General features: G+C 37.0%; 1 protein-coding gene across 1 annotated transcript in view; it reads right to left on the reverse strand.

Annotated features, from left to right (window-relative positions):
- Nucleotides 1-17,569, reverse strand: part of TRAT1 (T cell receptor associated transmembrane adaptor 1) — a 33,961-nt gene extending 16,392 nt beyond the window's left edge. The window contains exons 1-2 of the mRNA XM_008530847.2: nucleotides 17,103-17,569; nucleotides 5,472-5,582 (exon numbers count right to left, since the gene is read on the reverse strand). Coding sequence (XP_008529069.1) covers nucleotides 5,472-5,582; nucleotides 17,103-17,109 — 118 coding nt within the window. The 5' untranslated portion in view covers nucleotides 17,110-17,569. The remainder of the gene's footprint in view (nucleotides 1-5,471; nucleotides 5,583-17,102) is intronic.
- Between the last annotated feature and the right edge of the window lie 696 nt (nucleotides 17,570-18,265).

Consider the following 18,265-nt stretch of genomic DNA (forward strand, 5'->3'; position numbering starts at 1 on the left):
TAATGCCTATATTTTGTGAGTAGATGTGGACGATAAATGAAACAATTTTTGTAAAAACATTTTAGAAAATGACAAAGTTGTTTTTCAACATTATGCATTCTAAATCCATATCAAATAACAAGTCTCAATTTCATTGTGCTGATTTGAATTGGGAATTCATTAAATGGATAAGCTGAAAACAAACTGATATGAATTTAGATGCTATTTTAAAGGTAAAAGATTTGTAAGTAAAGCTTGATTTAGAATGAAATAACCAAATCTCACCTTTGGCAAAAGAATTGTCCCCAACTAAGTGTTAAATTGAAAGAAAAGATAAAAAAAAAAAAAAGAAAAAATTTAAAAACAAAATAGTGACATTACTTAAGTAGAATAAGAAAAAACAGGGGTTTTGTAAAAATATTTCCCCAAACAGACTAACATTTAAAAAAAATAATGTGGCTCTTCCAATTGGAGGTACGCAGAGTATGAATGTTGCTTCCTGGAAGGCATACTGATATACAGTGTAAAAGGAGAGCTCTGTAGAAAGAAAATGTAGTTGGAAGTATTATCAGCAGAGAAAAGTAAAAAAAGTTTTAGACCAAAAAGTTTTGTGGGAAAAAGGAAGTAGAAGCAACCGTATAAAGGATTCAATATAATAATGCAGTGCTTAGATGGAAAGAACGGGAACTAAAACCATGTGAGGAAGAAAATAATGAGTAAATGACATTATACATAGAGACCAACTATATTGCAAAGTGCCCTGGAAGGAAACTCACAGAGTTCAAGGATGCCACATTCAACACTCCTCTGAGGATTTAAATGTGTAATCTGGAGCTGAACAATCATACTTATGTGGTTTTAGTTTTGCAATCCTTCCTGTGGGAAGTGTGATGGAAGAGGACCTCTTTAAATAGGGGCGTAGTAACCAAATGTTGAAAGGTTACAGCTAAGGAGAAAGGTCAGTAAGCTCAAGCTCCAGAAAAGAACTAGCTCTGTCATGAGGGCTTATAAGTTTGTGTAAAAATAGGGGTGAGCCAGGTGGCGTAGTGGTTAAGTTTCCGTGCTCCACTTCCGTGGCCCAGGATTCACTGGCCTGGATCCCAGGTGTGGACCTACACACCACTCACAAAGCCATGCTGTGGTGGAGTCCCACATACAAAATGGAGGAAAATTGGCATAGATATTAGCCCAGGGACAATCTTCCTCAAGTAAAAAGAGGAAGATTGGCAGGAGATATGAGCTCAGGGTCAACCTTCCTCATCAAAAAGAAAAGGGAAAGAAAGAAAAAATAAATGGCCTGGTTTAAAAGCCACCTAATCATTTCAATGATATTTAGTAAAAAACCAAAAAAAAGCAGTTTTAATTTTGCTACAAAGCTGTTACATTTGCAAGCCTCTGTGAGAGAAGAGCTGGGCAAGTTTCTGCAATCCTCTCCTGTGATTCAGATACGAACACTGCGGTCAGGTGCATGGTGGAGAGGGTGTGAGCAAACATTTGCTTTTATGTTTGCCTCTTTATAGTGCTCACCTTTCCGTGCGCAATACAGAACAAGAAACCACCACACATGGCTTAAACTCTATCATAAAAATTTTTTGATACATTTTTAATGTGAAAAATGTGCAGATATAGTGATAGGACTTTGATGTATGAGCAAACCATACACTTGTTTATCCTTCTTGTCAAGACAGAGAAGAAAGGTTGGATAAAGAATATTTGGGGGATTTAAAGGAGGAAATCGCTAATGCATTCCTATCAGAAAGAGAAATAAATAGAATCCTCCTAAAGAACAGATTTGGACAAAGAATCACATAAAAATGAAAGACTTATTTTGGGGGGAAGGGAGAGCTCCATTTCAAAGCTTCCACCTAGCACTGCTACAGAAAACATCAAGGGCACGCTTATCTGGTCTATCTGATTGAATGTGTAGATATTTTATTGTTGCTGGAATAGAGATTTTCTTCTGTGAGCTATTTAATACGCCAGCAAAATGTACTCACTGAGAGTTCACCAAGTTAGAGTCATATCTTGCAAGTTTCTTAGCCACAAAGAATAGCACAAAGATGTAAAAATAAAAAGTTACATGAGGCCAGATACGGGGCATTGCGTTCCGCAGACCGACTGGTAGGAAAGCTGGCTAATGTGAAGGAATCTCTTCCAGTCTGTCTGTCTGTCTAGGAGAAACAAAGCAGGGAGGAGTCTTCAGGAAGACTGGAAAGGAGCTAATCCCAAACCTACCTGCATCTCTGAGTGAGAAAGGGAGATAGCACTGTTTGCTCATATGAAATAGAAAGGGCAGCAGTTATTACTAATACTTGGAAAAGATGTCAGGAGAACTTGAGATGATTGGGAAGCGGTTGCAGAAAGAAAAAGGGGAGATGAGATGAGAACGAGGGTATGTTTCTGGCATCAGTGACCACTGCTGCAGGGCTAGTCTCAGGTTTGCACACTAACACAGCGCAAGACCCAGGGTTGGGTGCTCCACCTGAGGAGGATGCATTCCTGCTCAAAGAAAATAACTTGCGGTAGGCTAATGTGTAGAACCAATTCCAGGAAAGCCTAGAGAACACTCTCTAAAATGAACCTGTATGTGACTTAAAGGAACACAACCGTTATTGCTAAAACTCAGGTTATTGTAGACTTGTTAAATAATACAGAGGTGGGGGCAGGAAGTGAGACAGGAGCTGAGGAGGGCTCGCAGAGGTTAGGGGTGGTGGGAGCAGCGAAGAAGCCAGAGATAACAGACATTAAAATTAAATCCGGTGACATGTAGCCATAGCAAGCCCTTAACAAATATTTGTGGAACTGACGGAAGGAAGCACCAGGGCTACCAAGATCAGGGATATGGGCTGTCTCCTGTCCAGGACTGACCTGCTAAGTCCCCAGCACTGTGCTGAGCTATCTATATAATTCTCACAAGAGACCTATGGTCTAGTTGGTAGTTTCTACATTTTCTAGATAAGGAAGCTGAAACTCAGAAAAGTTTTATGACTTGTACAAGATCTCCTAGGTAAATACTGAAGGCAGAGTTCTAATTCTTGTCAAGTTGACTTCAAAAGCCACCATGTTAAAAATAACTGAGGGAACTGAAATTGATTTTTAAAAATATATCAATGAATGTAAGTTATTATTTCCTATTTGTTTAAAGAAAGTTATTTCCCACCATACTGCTTGTAGGCAATAGACATTTATGACATGGCTGAGGCAGTAAGCGTTTGTACAATTGAAAAGAAAAATAATAAAAGAAATCTGTCTTTAAAAAAATGAAAAAGCCTGCTCTTTGTTTGTTTTTTTTTTGGAGGAAGATTAGCCCTCAGCTAACTACCGCCAGTCCTCCTCTTTTTGCTGAGGAAGCCTGGCTCTGAGCTAACATCCGTGCCCATCTTCCTCTAGTTTATACGTGGGACGCCTACCACAGCATGGCTGCCAAGCAGTGCCATGTCCGCACCCGGGATCCGAACCAGCGAACCCCAGGCCGCCAAGAAGCGGAACGTGCGAACTTAACCGCTGCGCCACCGGGCCGGCCGCAAAAGCCTGCTCTTTTTTTAGTTATGCTACTATCTTTTAGCAGTTGTCAACTAACCATTATACCCAAACAAGTCCCCAAAGGAATTTGTATGGTGGCAAAATGTTGTGAATATGGATCAATAAGTTCCATTGTACAAACTACTAAAAATGAGAATTGGAAAACCCATTTGTTGCCTGGGCCCACACACATCTCCAGAGGATTACTACTGGATCAACGGATGAGTAAAGTAGTAGTCCAAATGATTATTCTTGTCCTGGTTTCCACCTTATTTCACCTCCATAGCTCTCAATTCACCTTTTTCTAATACAGGTGACAATATAATCTGCATTCATAAAATTTCCTAAAGAAGAAATTAAAATATAGTCATTTTAAGCCATTGCTTAAAGAAAAGTGCTGCTTTTAGCTTATTTTTTTCTCCAAAGGAAATTTTTTAAAAAGATATCCGATGATGCGGTGTTCGTGAATCTGACTTACAAGGTTTGTTTGAAAAAACACTTGATTTTAAAAATAATTGATGAAATCACCGCTAATGAAAACGCATAGCTTGCCTGGAATTTCATCTTTGGCATAGAAATGGTGTAATAGAGATCTTAAAAAAGTGTTGGGTTCTGGTTGAGGACATTTGGTCAACAACGTAAAAGCAGCGTGTGCTGGTGGAATGTTTTGGACGAAGAATTAGAAAAACAACTGGGCACTTATCCTTGATTTTGCTATTGATCAGTTATGCTACTTCATTTGCTAGGGCCTCTCATCTTCTTTTTCAAACCTGCATGACATTAACGCCTTCTTCTTCGTAATTTACATTAGCATTATCAACACTCAAGAAGACATTTCTAAAAAGATCAAGGATTCTCTCCAGGATCTGACCATTGTTCTAAATTAGCTTCATGAAATTTTTCTTGGTGCCATGTCTAACTTAATTTCGTTAACTTCACTTTATTTCTTTTCACCTGTTAAAAGAAAATGTGTTTGGGGACTGGCCTGGTTGCATAGCGGTTAAGTTCAAACGCTCCGCTTCAGCAGACTGGGGTTTGCGGGTTCCGATCCCAGGCGCGAACATATACACCACTCATCAAGCCTTGCTGTGGCGGCCTCCCACATACAAAATGGAGGAAGATTGGCAACAGATGTTAGCTCAGGGCCAAGCTTTCTCACCAAAAAAACAAAAAGGAAATGTGTTTTTCTTTTCTATTCATTTACTACCACTTAAATGTCCTGCCCCCAATAGTTTTTTGCTTCTAAAATATTAAGACCCCTCCCAGAAATAGTTAAAGTTTCTTCTTCCATCCATCCATCCATCCACCCATCCATGTATTCAACATACATATATTGAATGCCTACAGTATGCAAAGATTTTGCCAGTTACTGGCATTACACTCTTTCAATAATGCACATGAGGGTGAAAGTCACATGGTTAAAACTGCTGCCCAGCTTGTTAAAAAGAAAGCTGACACGGCAGGTGCCCTTGAGTATTTGATAACGAGCCTGTGGTTCAGTCTATTGCTTTTCCAGTTCCCTTCTGATCCCAGCAGAGCCTACTGCACCTTAGAGGACCCGACTGATGCTGAGAAATTTGAGTAGGTGTGAGTGGAACCTTAAAGATCTAGTCTTCCCTTTTCTCATCAAACATCACAGAGAACGTTTATGGCTGCTCCAGAATAGACTAATTTCATGGGTTGTTCAGTTGGCGGAGGAAAAATACATTTTACCAGGATAATCGCTTCCTATTCTATACTATAAGGCAGAGATAAAGCTAAGATTGGGAGTCTGTCTACATTTCTAATATGGGTTACACTCTTAAAGTAAGAGAACCCTCAGTGTGAAAAAAATGTATCAAATAGCTTTTCTAGAGACAGAAATATCCTGTTGGATAACATTTCATAAAACTGTCTTCTTCTGTAGGTTTTCCAGTGGCTCAGTCTCCATTCAAGCAGGTGCCATATGACTACTTCTCAAAATGTCTTACCTTGTCGCTGCTTTTCCACATAGCAGGAAATATTGAAGATCAGCGATACAACAAGAGCTAAACCCAAGAAGGCCAGAATTGCCCAGACAGAAAAAGGGCATCCAGAGCTTCCTGCAAACAAAAGCAAACATGCCCTTAATAGAGCAGCTGCTCACCCATTTGTTTTGAACTGGGTATTCGCGCAACTAAAACCACTGCATTTGTTCACAACAAAGGACAAATCCTCCACCAAGAAATTAACATTGACAGCTTCTTACAGATTTCAAAATCAGTACTGCCGATAAGTCCCTGCATTCAGCATGGCCAAAAGGAAGCAAGTTTCCTACGTGCTTAATGTTGATGAAATGGAAGACGCTTTCAGCCTAGCTACTAAAATTTGACAACTGGCAACTGATTATAAAAACTTTGCTTCAAAACCAAGAACATTCAAATTACCTGGAATCATACTTTGCTATACTTTCCCCTTTCTTTAATCCTCAGACTATAATCATACATGCCTTCATTATTTACAGAAAATTACTTCGTCCCGTCTGTTAATCCCAGTAGCATAGGCTACTGTGTGTTGGAATGAAATAATAATTCTGGAATCATAGAAACCCAGTTTTGTCAAGATTGATCATAAGGAGCTTTTCTCATACTGTTTAAAGCCCTATGATTGGATAATGGAAAGTTGATTAGGCTTCCCTTTCTTCCCTGTGAAGGTCTCTTTTTTCATTCCTGAGCTGTAAAGCAGGTTCTGTGGGATATTGCCGGTCAGTTGCCCTTATTATTTGTGGCAACCTTTACACATATATGAGCAACTACTAAGATCATTAGCCTGATTATGTATATAGCGTTATATATCACATATATAATATTATATACTTTATTGTATATAATATTTATATTTATATGTAATTAGGGTAATGATCTTAGTAGTCATATATCCATATGAATGCTGATCTCAGAAAAGGAACTGGTGATTCTGTGCTACAGTATATTTATGTATTGAACCAGTATCAATAAGACACCCTCTCTGTGCTAGGAACTGTGCCCCATGTTAGGGAATCAAAGGTAAAGAAAACAGAATCTCTGCCCTCAGGAACTCTCTGTTAGTTGGGGACGTGGATGAGTGAACACATACTTAGAAATGCAATGTGAATATCATGTTCCTTCATACAATGGTGGTCCCATAAGATTAGTACCATCTAGATTAGGTGTGTAGTAGGCTATACTATCTAGGTTTGTGTTAGTACACTCTATGATGTTCACACAACGACAAGATTGCATAACAATGTGTTTCTCAGAACTTATCTCCCTTGTTAAGTGACGCATGACTGTATATTATTCGGTTCTCAGGTGTAAGCAGCTGATTTATTTATTGGCCTCATTTAGTTTTAAACCAGCATAGTTAGGCATATAGATGATTCCATATACAGAATGTACATGTATATGTATTTACGATATAGATGTACGTATACATGCATGCGTATCACCTATTCATATATACATTGCTTTTGTTTGGACTAGTCTGTGGCTCTTTCAGCACCAGCATCTCTGTCTGCTAACACGTGCAACCTCCTCTTTAATTCTGTGCCATGTTATTAGAACTTCAAAAGACCACAAGCTCCGTGGAGAACAGGAGCATTTCTGCTTTCTGCTCTGCAGTGCCAGACACATAGTACATGATTTATAAAAATTTTTTAGGAATTAATTAATAAATGGGAAAAAATAACTGCTAATGGTAGTGAAATGTGTGCTTTTATTTTCCTTAAGGGAATTTTTATGTTTCATAAAGTATAAGAAAATCAAGAAGACTTGAAAAGTCTTTTATCCTCTGCAGTAGACTTACCAATTAATTTGGTTAAAAACACTAAAGTTTGGAGGAGCCTAATTTATTCATCATGATCATAAACCCATAAATATTTAGGAGAACTCTACAACACAATATTTATTAACTATTTTAAATATACTAGAAATTCTAGGCGTTGTGTGGTACTGCATATATTTTTAGAATTATTTACTTGATTTTTATGTTTGTTTATTAAAAAAAGTGCCTGCTGAGTGTAAATTTTAAAAATTTCAGCAATACAGAAATATAGAATAACACGTAAGGTTTTCTATTAAAACATAAATGTGTTTGGGGAATTTTTACCATGTTAGTATGTTATTTTTAGTGGCTGCGTAGAATTCCACAGTGTTGCTGTACTATAATTTGTCTACCCATTTCTCTAAGGTGGACATTCTGACTTTTTAAAACGTTTTTCTCTCACAAAAAATAATGCAAGAAATGTCATTGGACAGACATTTTGTGCATATTTGGGTTATCTGTGGAAAAGAATCTTGGGAGTAGCATTGCCGGGTCAAAGGGAATTTTCAAGGAAAGCTTTCAGAGACAGATTGAGCCCCACCTCCAACTGATAATAATCCTTCTCAGGTGGTTGATTTAACTATAATTGTGGAAAATGAAGCAAGCAAGCTGTCTCGCTTGCCAGATGGGTCTCAGTTTCTCTCTTTGTTGTCCCAATACGGGGGTATTAATGTCTGATTTCTATTCTTAAATTAATGATTAAATTAAAGATTTCTATTGTTAAAGATTTTTCTTCTTCTTGTACATGTCACTTAAGGACCCACAGTCCAAGTACCATTTTAAGTTCTTCTACATTTTAAAACAATTTGAGGGCACATACTGTATTTTCTGTTGAGGTATAACACAACTACCTTTCAGGCTGTTTAGTCAGCCAAAGGCAGACTCTGATCACTCATCCTCCACAGTCACTGTATTTGGTGACACTTAAATAAATGACCTTTAATTGCTACAAAGAGGCCAGACTTATTATAGACATCATCCATGTTTAATGTTAAAGACAATTAGTAAACTCAGATAAGAAAAAACTAAAAGATAATCAATCACAATCTTATTATCAAGACATAATCACTGTGGACACTTTGGTTAATATACTTCCAAACTTATTATTCTCTGTGTAGAAATTGTTATGGAGACATAGGATTCAATTATACTGACTCTACTGAACTCGACTTTCCCACCAATAATTTTATAGTGTGCTTCTCTTCCTATCAACAAAAGATGCTTCCATTTCTTTTAGCTGCCAATTCCATTGTATGGATTTTCCATAATTTATTTAAGCAATCCCTTAGACATTTAAGTTGCATCTAATTTTTAGTTATATAAGCAATGTTGTGATGAATATCTTTAGCTAAAACTATACACCCACCTTAATTTTTTTTTTTTTAGGTAAAATTTCTTGAAGATGAATTGCTGAATCAAAGGATATACACATCTTAAAGGATTTTGATATCTTGATGGCCAAGGTTTTAAAATACAATACTAAGCAGACCCTTCTCAGGTCCGTCTGGGCTCTGTTTTTATTACTTCAATTGGCCCTGACGTTATGTTTATGGCTCTGTTGGTGAATTAACACTCCATCAACCACTACTCATGATCTACCTATCTTTCCACATACTGTTTCCGTGTACGCCCCTCCTCTGTGGTTTCTGGAGAAAGTTGTTCCTTTGTCTTCTCTCTGGAGCCTTCTCTCTGGAGGTCCATCAGGAGAAGCTGCCTGCTCCTATCTCTGCCCTAAACATAGAGGACATCACACTTTTCTTTTCTTACTATGAACAACTTCCACAAAAGTGTTACTTTAGGTTTCCCGCCTCTTTTAGGACTTACCTCCTATAGCCACCCAATAATAGAGCATGTTCCAATCATTCTGAAGCACTTGAAATTTCCAGTAGATTCCATACTTACCATTTCATGTCTCATGTCTCTGCCTATTTACTCCTTTATCTGAATTACCTTTCCCCTTAGTATCTGACAAATTCCTAGTCATCCTTCAAGAGTACCTTCTCTTTGAAGCATTCATTCAATGCTGCCTGTCCCTCACCAAGTGACATCGTATGCATCCCTCTTCATTTCAACAAGTATTGAATCAACCATTTATGCAGGAAAACCTCTCCCTCACTAAACTGTGAACTTCCCAAAGGACAGAAAGAATGTTATATTCATCATTGTCTTCATGCCTCAATTTCCTCATTGTACTTATTGTTATGGGGATTAAATGAGTTGAGACATGTAATGAGATTTGTAGAATAGTGTTTCTCACTAATAAAATGCTCAATAAATGTTAGCCAACATTATTCTTATTCTTATTCTTATCTCACTACTAGTAAGACTCCTATTATTATTTCTGCAACTTATTCAGCGTGAAACAGGTGCTCAGTAAACGTGTCCACTGACAAACTGGAGTGAAGAAGGGAAATGTAATGACCACAGTCAACAGAAAAGGTTCTGCTCAAGTGTGAATTCCAGACACATCCACAGCCCAGGAGAGACAAGTTGAGGATTCTATTACATTCATCTCTAGTGCTATTGACAAAGGACCTACCTCCCCGCAGCTGGGAAATAGAGCCCTGTGAGAAGAGGAGCTCATTGGGCCACTGTGGCTCTGGTGAAAGGACTCATCAACAGCATCCTAGTTCTCTCTGCCCTGGATCTATATTTAACAAAAAACCTACGGATTATTAATTTCTTTCCCAGTAAACTTGATACGAGGAAGTTGGTGCTAACAGCTAGCTATCTGATTAGATTTATGGGAGTGGTAACCACTATAAATGAAAATTTTTATTTTCTTGCTTAAAAATCAGTCTTTGGGGAGTTTGATTATCATCAGTAAAACCTCTTGGGAGGGAATTTAGAGAACATCACTAGTTGGGGTAAGCTTTATGAGCCCACTGCAACCCTAGGCAATACATGCTCACCCGAAACTGGGATGTTAAAAACAGAAGAGTGAAGGTGAGCAGAAACAATCTCCTCATGGACACATTATAATTTTAGGAAGCAGAAAATGGGATGTGCTTTCATTCTCTTCTCTTCAACTTTTACCTTAAAGATCTAATATGTTTATTTTTACTTATTAAATGCATACCCACCTACTATGAGAACAGAAAAATGGATGTTTTCGTATATGCTTATAATATTCATAAACCAAGAGTAACCTCATGAAATAGTTGTTCTCTCTAGTTATTGTCAGAGAAAGAATGACGGAAGAGTAACTACTTAACATTCAAATTACTGTTTTTGACGGATGTTCTTCATTATCTTTTTTAGCCCAGTAGTTATGTATCATAGTATAGTATACTATAACTTACCTAAGAACACATTTCACAGCTAATTTATTATAGAGTTGACCAGAAAGTTGCATTGCTTAAAATTAAGCATTTAATGGATGTATTAATAATTTACCTTTGGCCAACTGAGAGACTTCTAACCTTGCTTTAGAAATAGTCCAATCTAGAGTCATTGCATCAAATCCCTACGACATAGACTTTGGGACCTTCATCATTCTCTCAGACACATGCTGAAAGGATGCAGAACTGATTTGGGAAGGAAATTGTGACCCTGCCTGTAGATTCTCTCTGAATCTAACTCTGAATGGAGGTAGAATGGGCTTTGATGACTTTCTATGCTGTGACATGCCCCAGTTATCTTCCCAAACTTTCTGAAGAGAAGATCAAACCTGCTCTCATCTCAGCTGACAATCTGCCCTAAAATGGCAACAGAGACCTGAACTTCAGGTTGTAGTCAGAAAATAAAAATTAAAACTCTCGGGGCTGGCCCCATGGCTGAGTGGTTAAGTTCACGCGCTCCACTGCAGGCAGCCCAGTGTTTCGTTGGTTCGAATCCTGGGCATGGACATGGCACTGCTCATCAAACCACGCTGAGGCAGCGTCCCACATACCACAACTAGAAGGACCTACAACAAAGAATACATAACTATGTACCAGGGGGCTTTGGGGAGAAAAAGGGAAAAAAAATAAAATCTTAAAAAAAAAATTAAAACTCTCTGTTGCTCTTTTTTGTTCTTTCCATTTTCCTCCTTTGTTATTCGGGAAAAATAAGTCCCATTTTGAGAAAAAGTAACAACTGTATGAAACTTGCCATTGAATTCATTAATTATAGGATTGCTAGGGACTAGAAGACAGTCTCATAAAGTCATGCACCACATAAACGGGTTTTGGTCAATGACCCACTGCATATACAATAGTGGTCTCATAAAATTAGTACCATCTAGATTAGGTGTGTAGTAGGCTATACTATCTAGGTTTGTGTTAGTACACTCTATGATGTTCACACAACAACAAGATTGCATAACAGCGTGTTTCTCAGAACTTATCTCCATTGTTAAGCGACACGTGACTGTACATCATTTTGTTCTCATGTATAAGCAGCTGGGGATCTCCTCACCAACTGATGCATTTTTACTCCTATAGTCCTTATAAATATTGTCATTGATCAGTGTCAGTACTTGTGTGTCATTTGACACACAATCTGTCTTAAGCAAATCTCCAGGATTATATGATACTCATTTTTGTGAACTGATCGTATCCTTTGTTCCTTATTTTCCCTTAGTCTTCATTTATTTGGTTGGCCCTTATGCTGTTCTATGTATTTCTAATACCTCTCTTTCTGGGGAAGGGATAAGACAGCAAATAAATACGTAGAAAACAGTAACAAATCTCTAGACCTTATCCTTGAGAGAACTAATGAACTCAATCTCTATCCTACTTAGTGTTTTTTTTCTTTCCATTTCTCACAGCATCTAGTATTTAGTATATTTTCAATAAATAGTTGTGGTTTGGGTAAATAAAATATAGCACAACATAAAAAGGTATACTTTAAGGCAGTAAGCAGAAAGCCCTAATCTTACTTTAAATATTACACTGATTCCAGCTATAAATTATCCTATTATTTGCACAAAATTGTATTTAAATGAAAAGTTTCCCTTTCTCCTTTTTAATTAAAGGGAGCATTGAAAAATTTGTATTAGGCCATTAACTGCTACAAGAAGATCATTTTGCCCTCAGCTGCAAAGAAACAACCAAGTCAATATCATGAGCCTACATCTTACATAAAGGCTTTGAGGAAAGTCCTAATAATTTTCATGAAATATATCAGCAACACTAAGACAAGAATTTGGACCACACTGTACATTCCTCTGGGCCTGGGTTTTGTTATTTGCTGTAACAGTAAATTTGTTTCACATAACCAATTGGAGGCCTTCTAAAACACGGGCTAAATTCTAATGCATGGTGTTGGTTTAGCAAGATCTCCAGTTTTCTTCTGATTTTAAGAGTCTGTAATTTCTATATAACCCTTCTGTTTTCCAATATATCTTTCCTTTTGTAATGTGATCTGAGTTTTAAATAAGAAGAATTTTATTTAGAAGCTTTGTATCCCATGACATTCTTGATAACTTTCATGATTTTTTGACTGCCAACAATGAATGCCCCCATTCTGAAAAATAAAACATAAATGAGAAGAGAAGAGACTGAGTGGCTAAAGGGTGGAGATTTTCCACTTGAATGGTAGATCTGTATAAGTTTTCACACACACACACTTCACACCTCCCCTTTTGCAGTTATTTTCTGTACACAGTATGAAAATCTCCAGACCCATGTGTGTATCTGCTCAGTACACAGTGCCTCTTATAATAGTGGATGCACAAAGTGCTTAAAGATTCCTGCCCAACAAATGCAGTCTTCAGTATCATTACTCACTAATTGTAATTACTTTCATCTACAGAGTTTTTATCATTTGAAAAAGAACGCCCACACAATTTGAATTTATCTATTTACACTGTTAAAAAGCCAAAGGCCTCAAGAAGTTATTAGTGGGGCAATGTCAGCTGGAAAAACTGTGATTCAAGTTTCCATCTAGCTTTCAACCAGCGGGAGCTAACAGTACTAAGTTTAATTATAAGACCTCTGACTCCCTTAAAGCCAGCGGTACTTGGACAGCATTTGGAATTCACAATTACATGTGCTCTGGAAGGAAATTCAGCTAAGCAAATGTGATGTCTTTCTTCCGGCAGGTTTAATTCGTACAGCAGCCTTTACTTAAACAATTAACAGTAGAAAAGCAATAAATATAATGCCTTAATTGTTTCTCCTTCAGGGGGTCTCTAACTGAGACAAATGTATGAGTTTAGAGTATATAGGATATGGCTTTTCCTGATGGTTTCTCTTTCTTGGATTCTAAACTCTGTCAGAGTAGAGACCATTTCTTCTTTGCATTTGTATTCTTTCTTCTTTGCATTCTTTGCATTTGCGTGAATGTGTGTATCTATTTTAGGCATACCAGAAAGTTCAAACTAAAAGTTCTGATATAACAACCCTCATGGCTTCCACTCATAAAACGAGTTTTTCTTACTGTAGTGATGGTTTGGTGCCAAACTAGGCACTTTCTTGGTGACTCTCTGAATGTAGCACGTTGTCACTATCCACACAGGCCCCGCCACCACTCCACCTCCATCACCCCATCAATGAAGGCATTACAGTCATACACAGGAGCACTGGATGGGATTCTCAAATCCAGTCCCAGGCTTTCAAGTAAACAAGACATTGGTTCTAAGGCAGAATTTGAAAATGTCAACCTTAAATGAGTGTCTATTATGAACAGCGGTCATTTGAGAGCTGAATAGTTTATATTGTGGAGGGGCCGTGAGGGGAGTGGGACAATAGCAGTACGGGACATTGGAATGTCTGTTTCAAAGAGTGCGGAGAAAGAGAGTGAGTGAAGTCACTTAGTCACTGTGTGACTTTCTGCAAATCACTGAACCTCACTAATCCAACCGTAAAACTGGAGTTTAGATCCCATCTGTGAGACATCAAGGTCCCCTCGTTCTGATTACATCAGGCTTACTCGTAACCAATACTTGCTGAGTTTAACCGAGGAAACCATCCATATGGGAGTGAGGTGGAGGGTAAATTTAAGACAGGATGCTATGGTTCCTCAAGTACTAGACTCCTTGTCACTTTTGTAATTAAACTTCAACTGGGATTGGTAAACTTCAGAAATCCTACAGGGACTGAAGTGCTACCAGAAGCCTTGCTGTAGGTGAACCTCCCTATATCTGTATTTGGCTGCTCCATTTTAAATATAGACTTACTGTTCCTATTGGAGAAGCATCTTGGTAAGACCCTCTGAAGATGGCATGGATGTGGGGAAACTCATCCAACAAAATACGTTAACTATGATGTTTCTTTAATGTTTTTAAAAGACCCGTTCATTTGCTTTCTCTTCTTTTTAATTCAGGAATGCTGAGAAAATTAAATGAAAAGTACCTGGAAAAGTGTCCAATAATGATATTTACTATTAACTAGCAATTTGTGGACATAATTTTCACAGCTGTGACCTAAAAGTGACCATCTTTCTTAGAATGACTTTCCTTAAAATTGTTGCCAAACATTCCCTAAATTAAATGATAAAACATTGCCTCTGACCTATCTTTAAAGAACATCTGAGTTTCAAAGATGATTCATAAATTCGTTCTAACCAGTCTCTAAAAGAAGGGTTTCATTGTTCCCAAAAAGGTGATTGAGGCTCAAGGGATGACAAAACTGAGCAAAGACAATGAAAATCCTTTTTTTCCAAAAACAGCAATGTGTAACTAAATTGTGGATCATTGTTTAAACTAAATTAACAGTAGCCCGAAGAAATTGTTTTCACCATTTGATTCAGCCAGTATTGATTTTATGTGAGTGCAGAAACACAGGAGGAATTATGACACTGGCACATTTGTTGATGCAGAGACTACAAGGCATAGAAGTAGGAGAAAAGGAAAGATCTGGGTTTTTTTTTACACTGTCTTATTTAACTGGGATAATTTCACCTTTTCATTGTATTCACGTTGTTTTTACTTCAACTATCTAAATGCAAAAAATATTATCATCTGGTTCTCTTCTTTCACATTAAGGTTTTCTTGGGTTTTGGTTTTGGGATGTTTTTTTTCCTTTTAAGATTTATGAGGTTTTCTTGGCAACTACATTACACTTTTACCTCTTCTGTAGAGTTGTAGAAGGTCTTAATTGACCATAGAGGAGCTCCTGTCCTACATCTGAAGGGAAAATCTAACCTACAAAATGTTATGGAGGAAATTTGATCATATCCTTTATATAATTAGAATGAATGAATCCTGGAAATAGTTGAATGTCATATTCACTGCCTTTGGCCTTGTCACCCTTCCCGAGTTCCCTACCACCATCAGTTCACAGTGATTGTTCATAGCGCGTTGCTGTGTCTACTTTTTGCAGGGCACTAGAGAACCTGGAACAATTGTTTTTGTTCTTTGCTAATCTAAGAACCTGGAAAAGATAAGGAAAGGTGTGAAAATCATACGTCAGCTTATGTTCCCTGTGTGATTAATCCAATCAATTGATTCTAAAATCCAGCAAACAAAACACTGGGAAGCTAATTCATGGAAATTATAATGTGTAATATCTTTATAATGACATACAAATTGATAAAAGTACTATAAGCAAAACAATTAAGCAAAAGATGTAATCAGACAACTCACAAGTGATAGAATTATAAACAGTTTAAAAATCCATGCAAAAATGTTCAAGTTCATTACAATCAAAGTAATGCACATTAAACAATGGGTTAGCACCTTGTGTTTATCAAATTAGCAAAGATTTTCTCAAATGATACAAGCCTCTTAAGGAGAAACACTGCTAGGATGAGATGAGTGTGAATTGGCTTCAGCTTTGGAAAGCAGTTTGGCAATAATGAGACAAAATATGCATAACCTCTTATTCAGTAATTTCAATTCTAAAAATCTTTTCTAAGGAAATAACTCAATATAAAAAAGCTATAGAGTTGTTCATCTTTCTGTCATTTAAAGTATTAAAAAATTGTATACAATATAAATGTCCAGCAATAAACAAGTAACTAAGTAAACTATAATTAACTCAATAAACGACATTTTGTGCATTCATTTAAAGTGATTAGCCAGAAGTTATCATAAGAAGGGAAATGGTTATGCTATGTTAGTGAAAAAAGGATATATGATTTTATGTATATTATTATTTAATTTATGAAAAGCTAACCAAGTGGAATGTATAGAAATAAAAGTTGGAAGGAAATACAACATAATATCTTGTGTTTTTTAAGGTGATGGGAACTATGTAAACTTTTTCTTTTACCCATATATCTCGCGGTTCTCCCACATTATATAATAGGCATATTTTCTCTTACAACAAAAAGATGGGTTTTAAAGAAATAAAAAGTACGTAAAAGAATAAAAGAGGAATGAACCATCACGACGTGCAACAGACACTCAGCTAATGGATGTGGACTCAACCCTCGTAGTCTATGCATTTCCAGCGGCCTTTGCAAAATTATCATCTCTCTGAATGCTGACAATTGGATTGATTTCTAGGAAGATAATATGGTTCCCAAACTCTACGGAATTAGAATGCGGTTACTCCTAAACTGCTTTATAACTAAACTAAAGAGGAATATGCACGGTCAATGAAAGTTTCTTTAAAAATAACAAGTACTTTAAACAGCATAATTATCAATGAACACTTACTGAACAGCTACAACTAGCTTAATATTACAAAATATTGACCAATTTTTTTGTTTTAAGGGAAAATAGTCAACTTATTCTCATTGACATATTTGAAAATGCATTCTAATTATATTAAAGTTCATCTCACATTTTAAAAATAATTGTGTAAATTGATTTACTTTCCACATCTTAAGTGTCTTTTTGTTAGAGACTTGGAAACTATTAAATGAATTTTTAGGCATAGGAATGGAGCAAAAGAATTTAAAATGCCACTTACCTGACATGCTTCTTTTCTCAAAGAAATCTTCATGTAATCATAAGGCAAGTGTATGGATTAAAAATACTCCCGCCAACTTTATTCTAAGTGATGTTGCTCTGTCATGTGAGAAACAGCGTGGCAGTAAAGCCTCTCTTTGTCTGTACCTCAGTTCTTTCTCTTTTCTGTTTCTTAAAATCTTTTGTGTGTACTTTGTTCAGTTACAAACAGGAAATGTGGTGATGGAGGCTTCTAGAGTTTTCATCTGAAACCAATAAGCTCTTAAAGGTTCGTGTAATGTGAGAAGAAAAATCCCACAAGCTTCCATTCTCTGGTATTTGAATTTTTATCAATATAAATCTGATCTAAAAGAAATAATGAAATGAAGGTATGAATTAAACTAGGAGGGATCTCCTATCTTTCTGGAGAGAATCCAGGGATCTCCTCACAAGTGAGGGCACAGGAAACAAAATAAAATATACTAAACCAAGGAGGAAACAGTGAGAAACCCCCAGGTGTGCTCAGCTGTCGGTTGTTTTCTTTGAGGCGTGACAGAGAAGAGGGGACTGGCACTTTTGAACACTTACTACATTATATACCAGGTACCATCTGCACATCATCCCACTGGAGATTGGGTGCCTACTTTCTTTCTCACCATCCCTTATCCCACCAATGTGAGTCCCTCTGTCCAATCTAGGGCCAATGGGCAACAAGCTCCAGCTCTCAATCCCCACTCCAGTGTCTCAATATCAGAAATTCTTAAAGGTTAGTGTTCACAAGTGTGTTATGTGGCACTGGTTTAACACGCATATTCCTGAATCACAATATTTGGAGTGCAGCCCAGGAATCTGCATTTTCACAAGCATCCCCTGCTTATTTTTATATAGATGTTCTGGACAATGCTCTGAGAAACTCACATATATGTCAATAGTAATATTTTATTTTTAGCATCAGTCTGTTTAAGCTCGTCTTGGCATTATCTGTGTATAAAGTTTGTATGCATTCTGTGTACATATATCTGCTGGATATTTGCTTATGTGCTCCACCAATTTTCTTTAATTATGAAAGAATGACAAACCCGAATCCAGCTTATTACAAAACGAGATGTACTTAAACTTTAAGAACTTAAACTTTAAGGGAAACTTTAAAATGAGACCTTTGTTGCATAGATTCAGAAGAAAGTT

Source organism: Equus przewalskii, chromosome 18, assembly GCF_037783145.1.
Source record: "Equus przewalskii isolate Varuska chromosome 18, EquPr2, whole genome shotgun sequence".
NCBI classification, from domain to species: domain Eukaryota; kingdom Metazoa; phylum Chordata; class Mammalia; order Perissodactyla; family Equidae; genus Equus; species Equus przewalskii.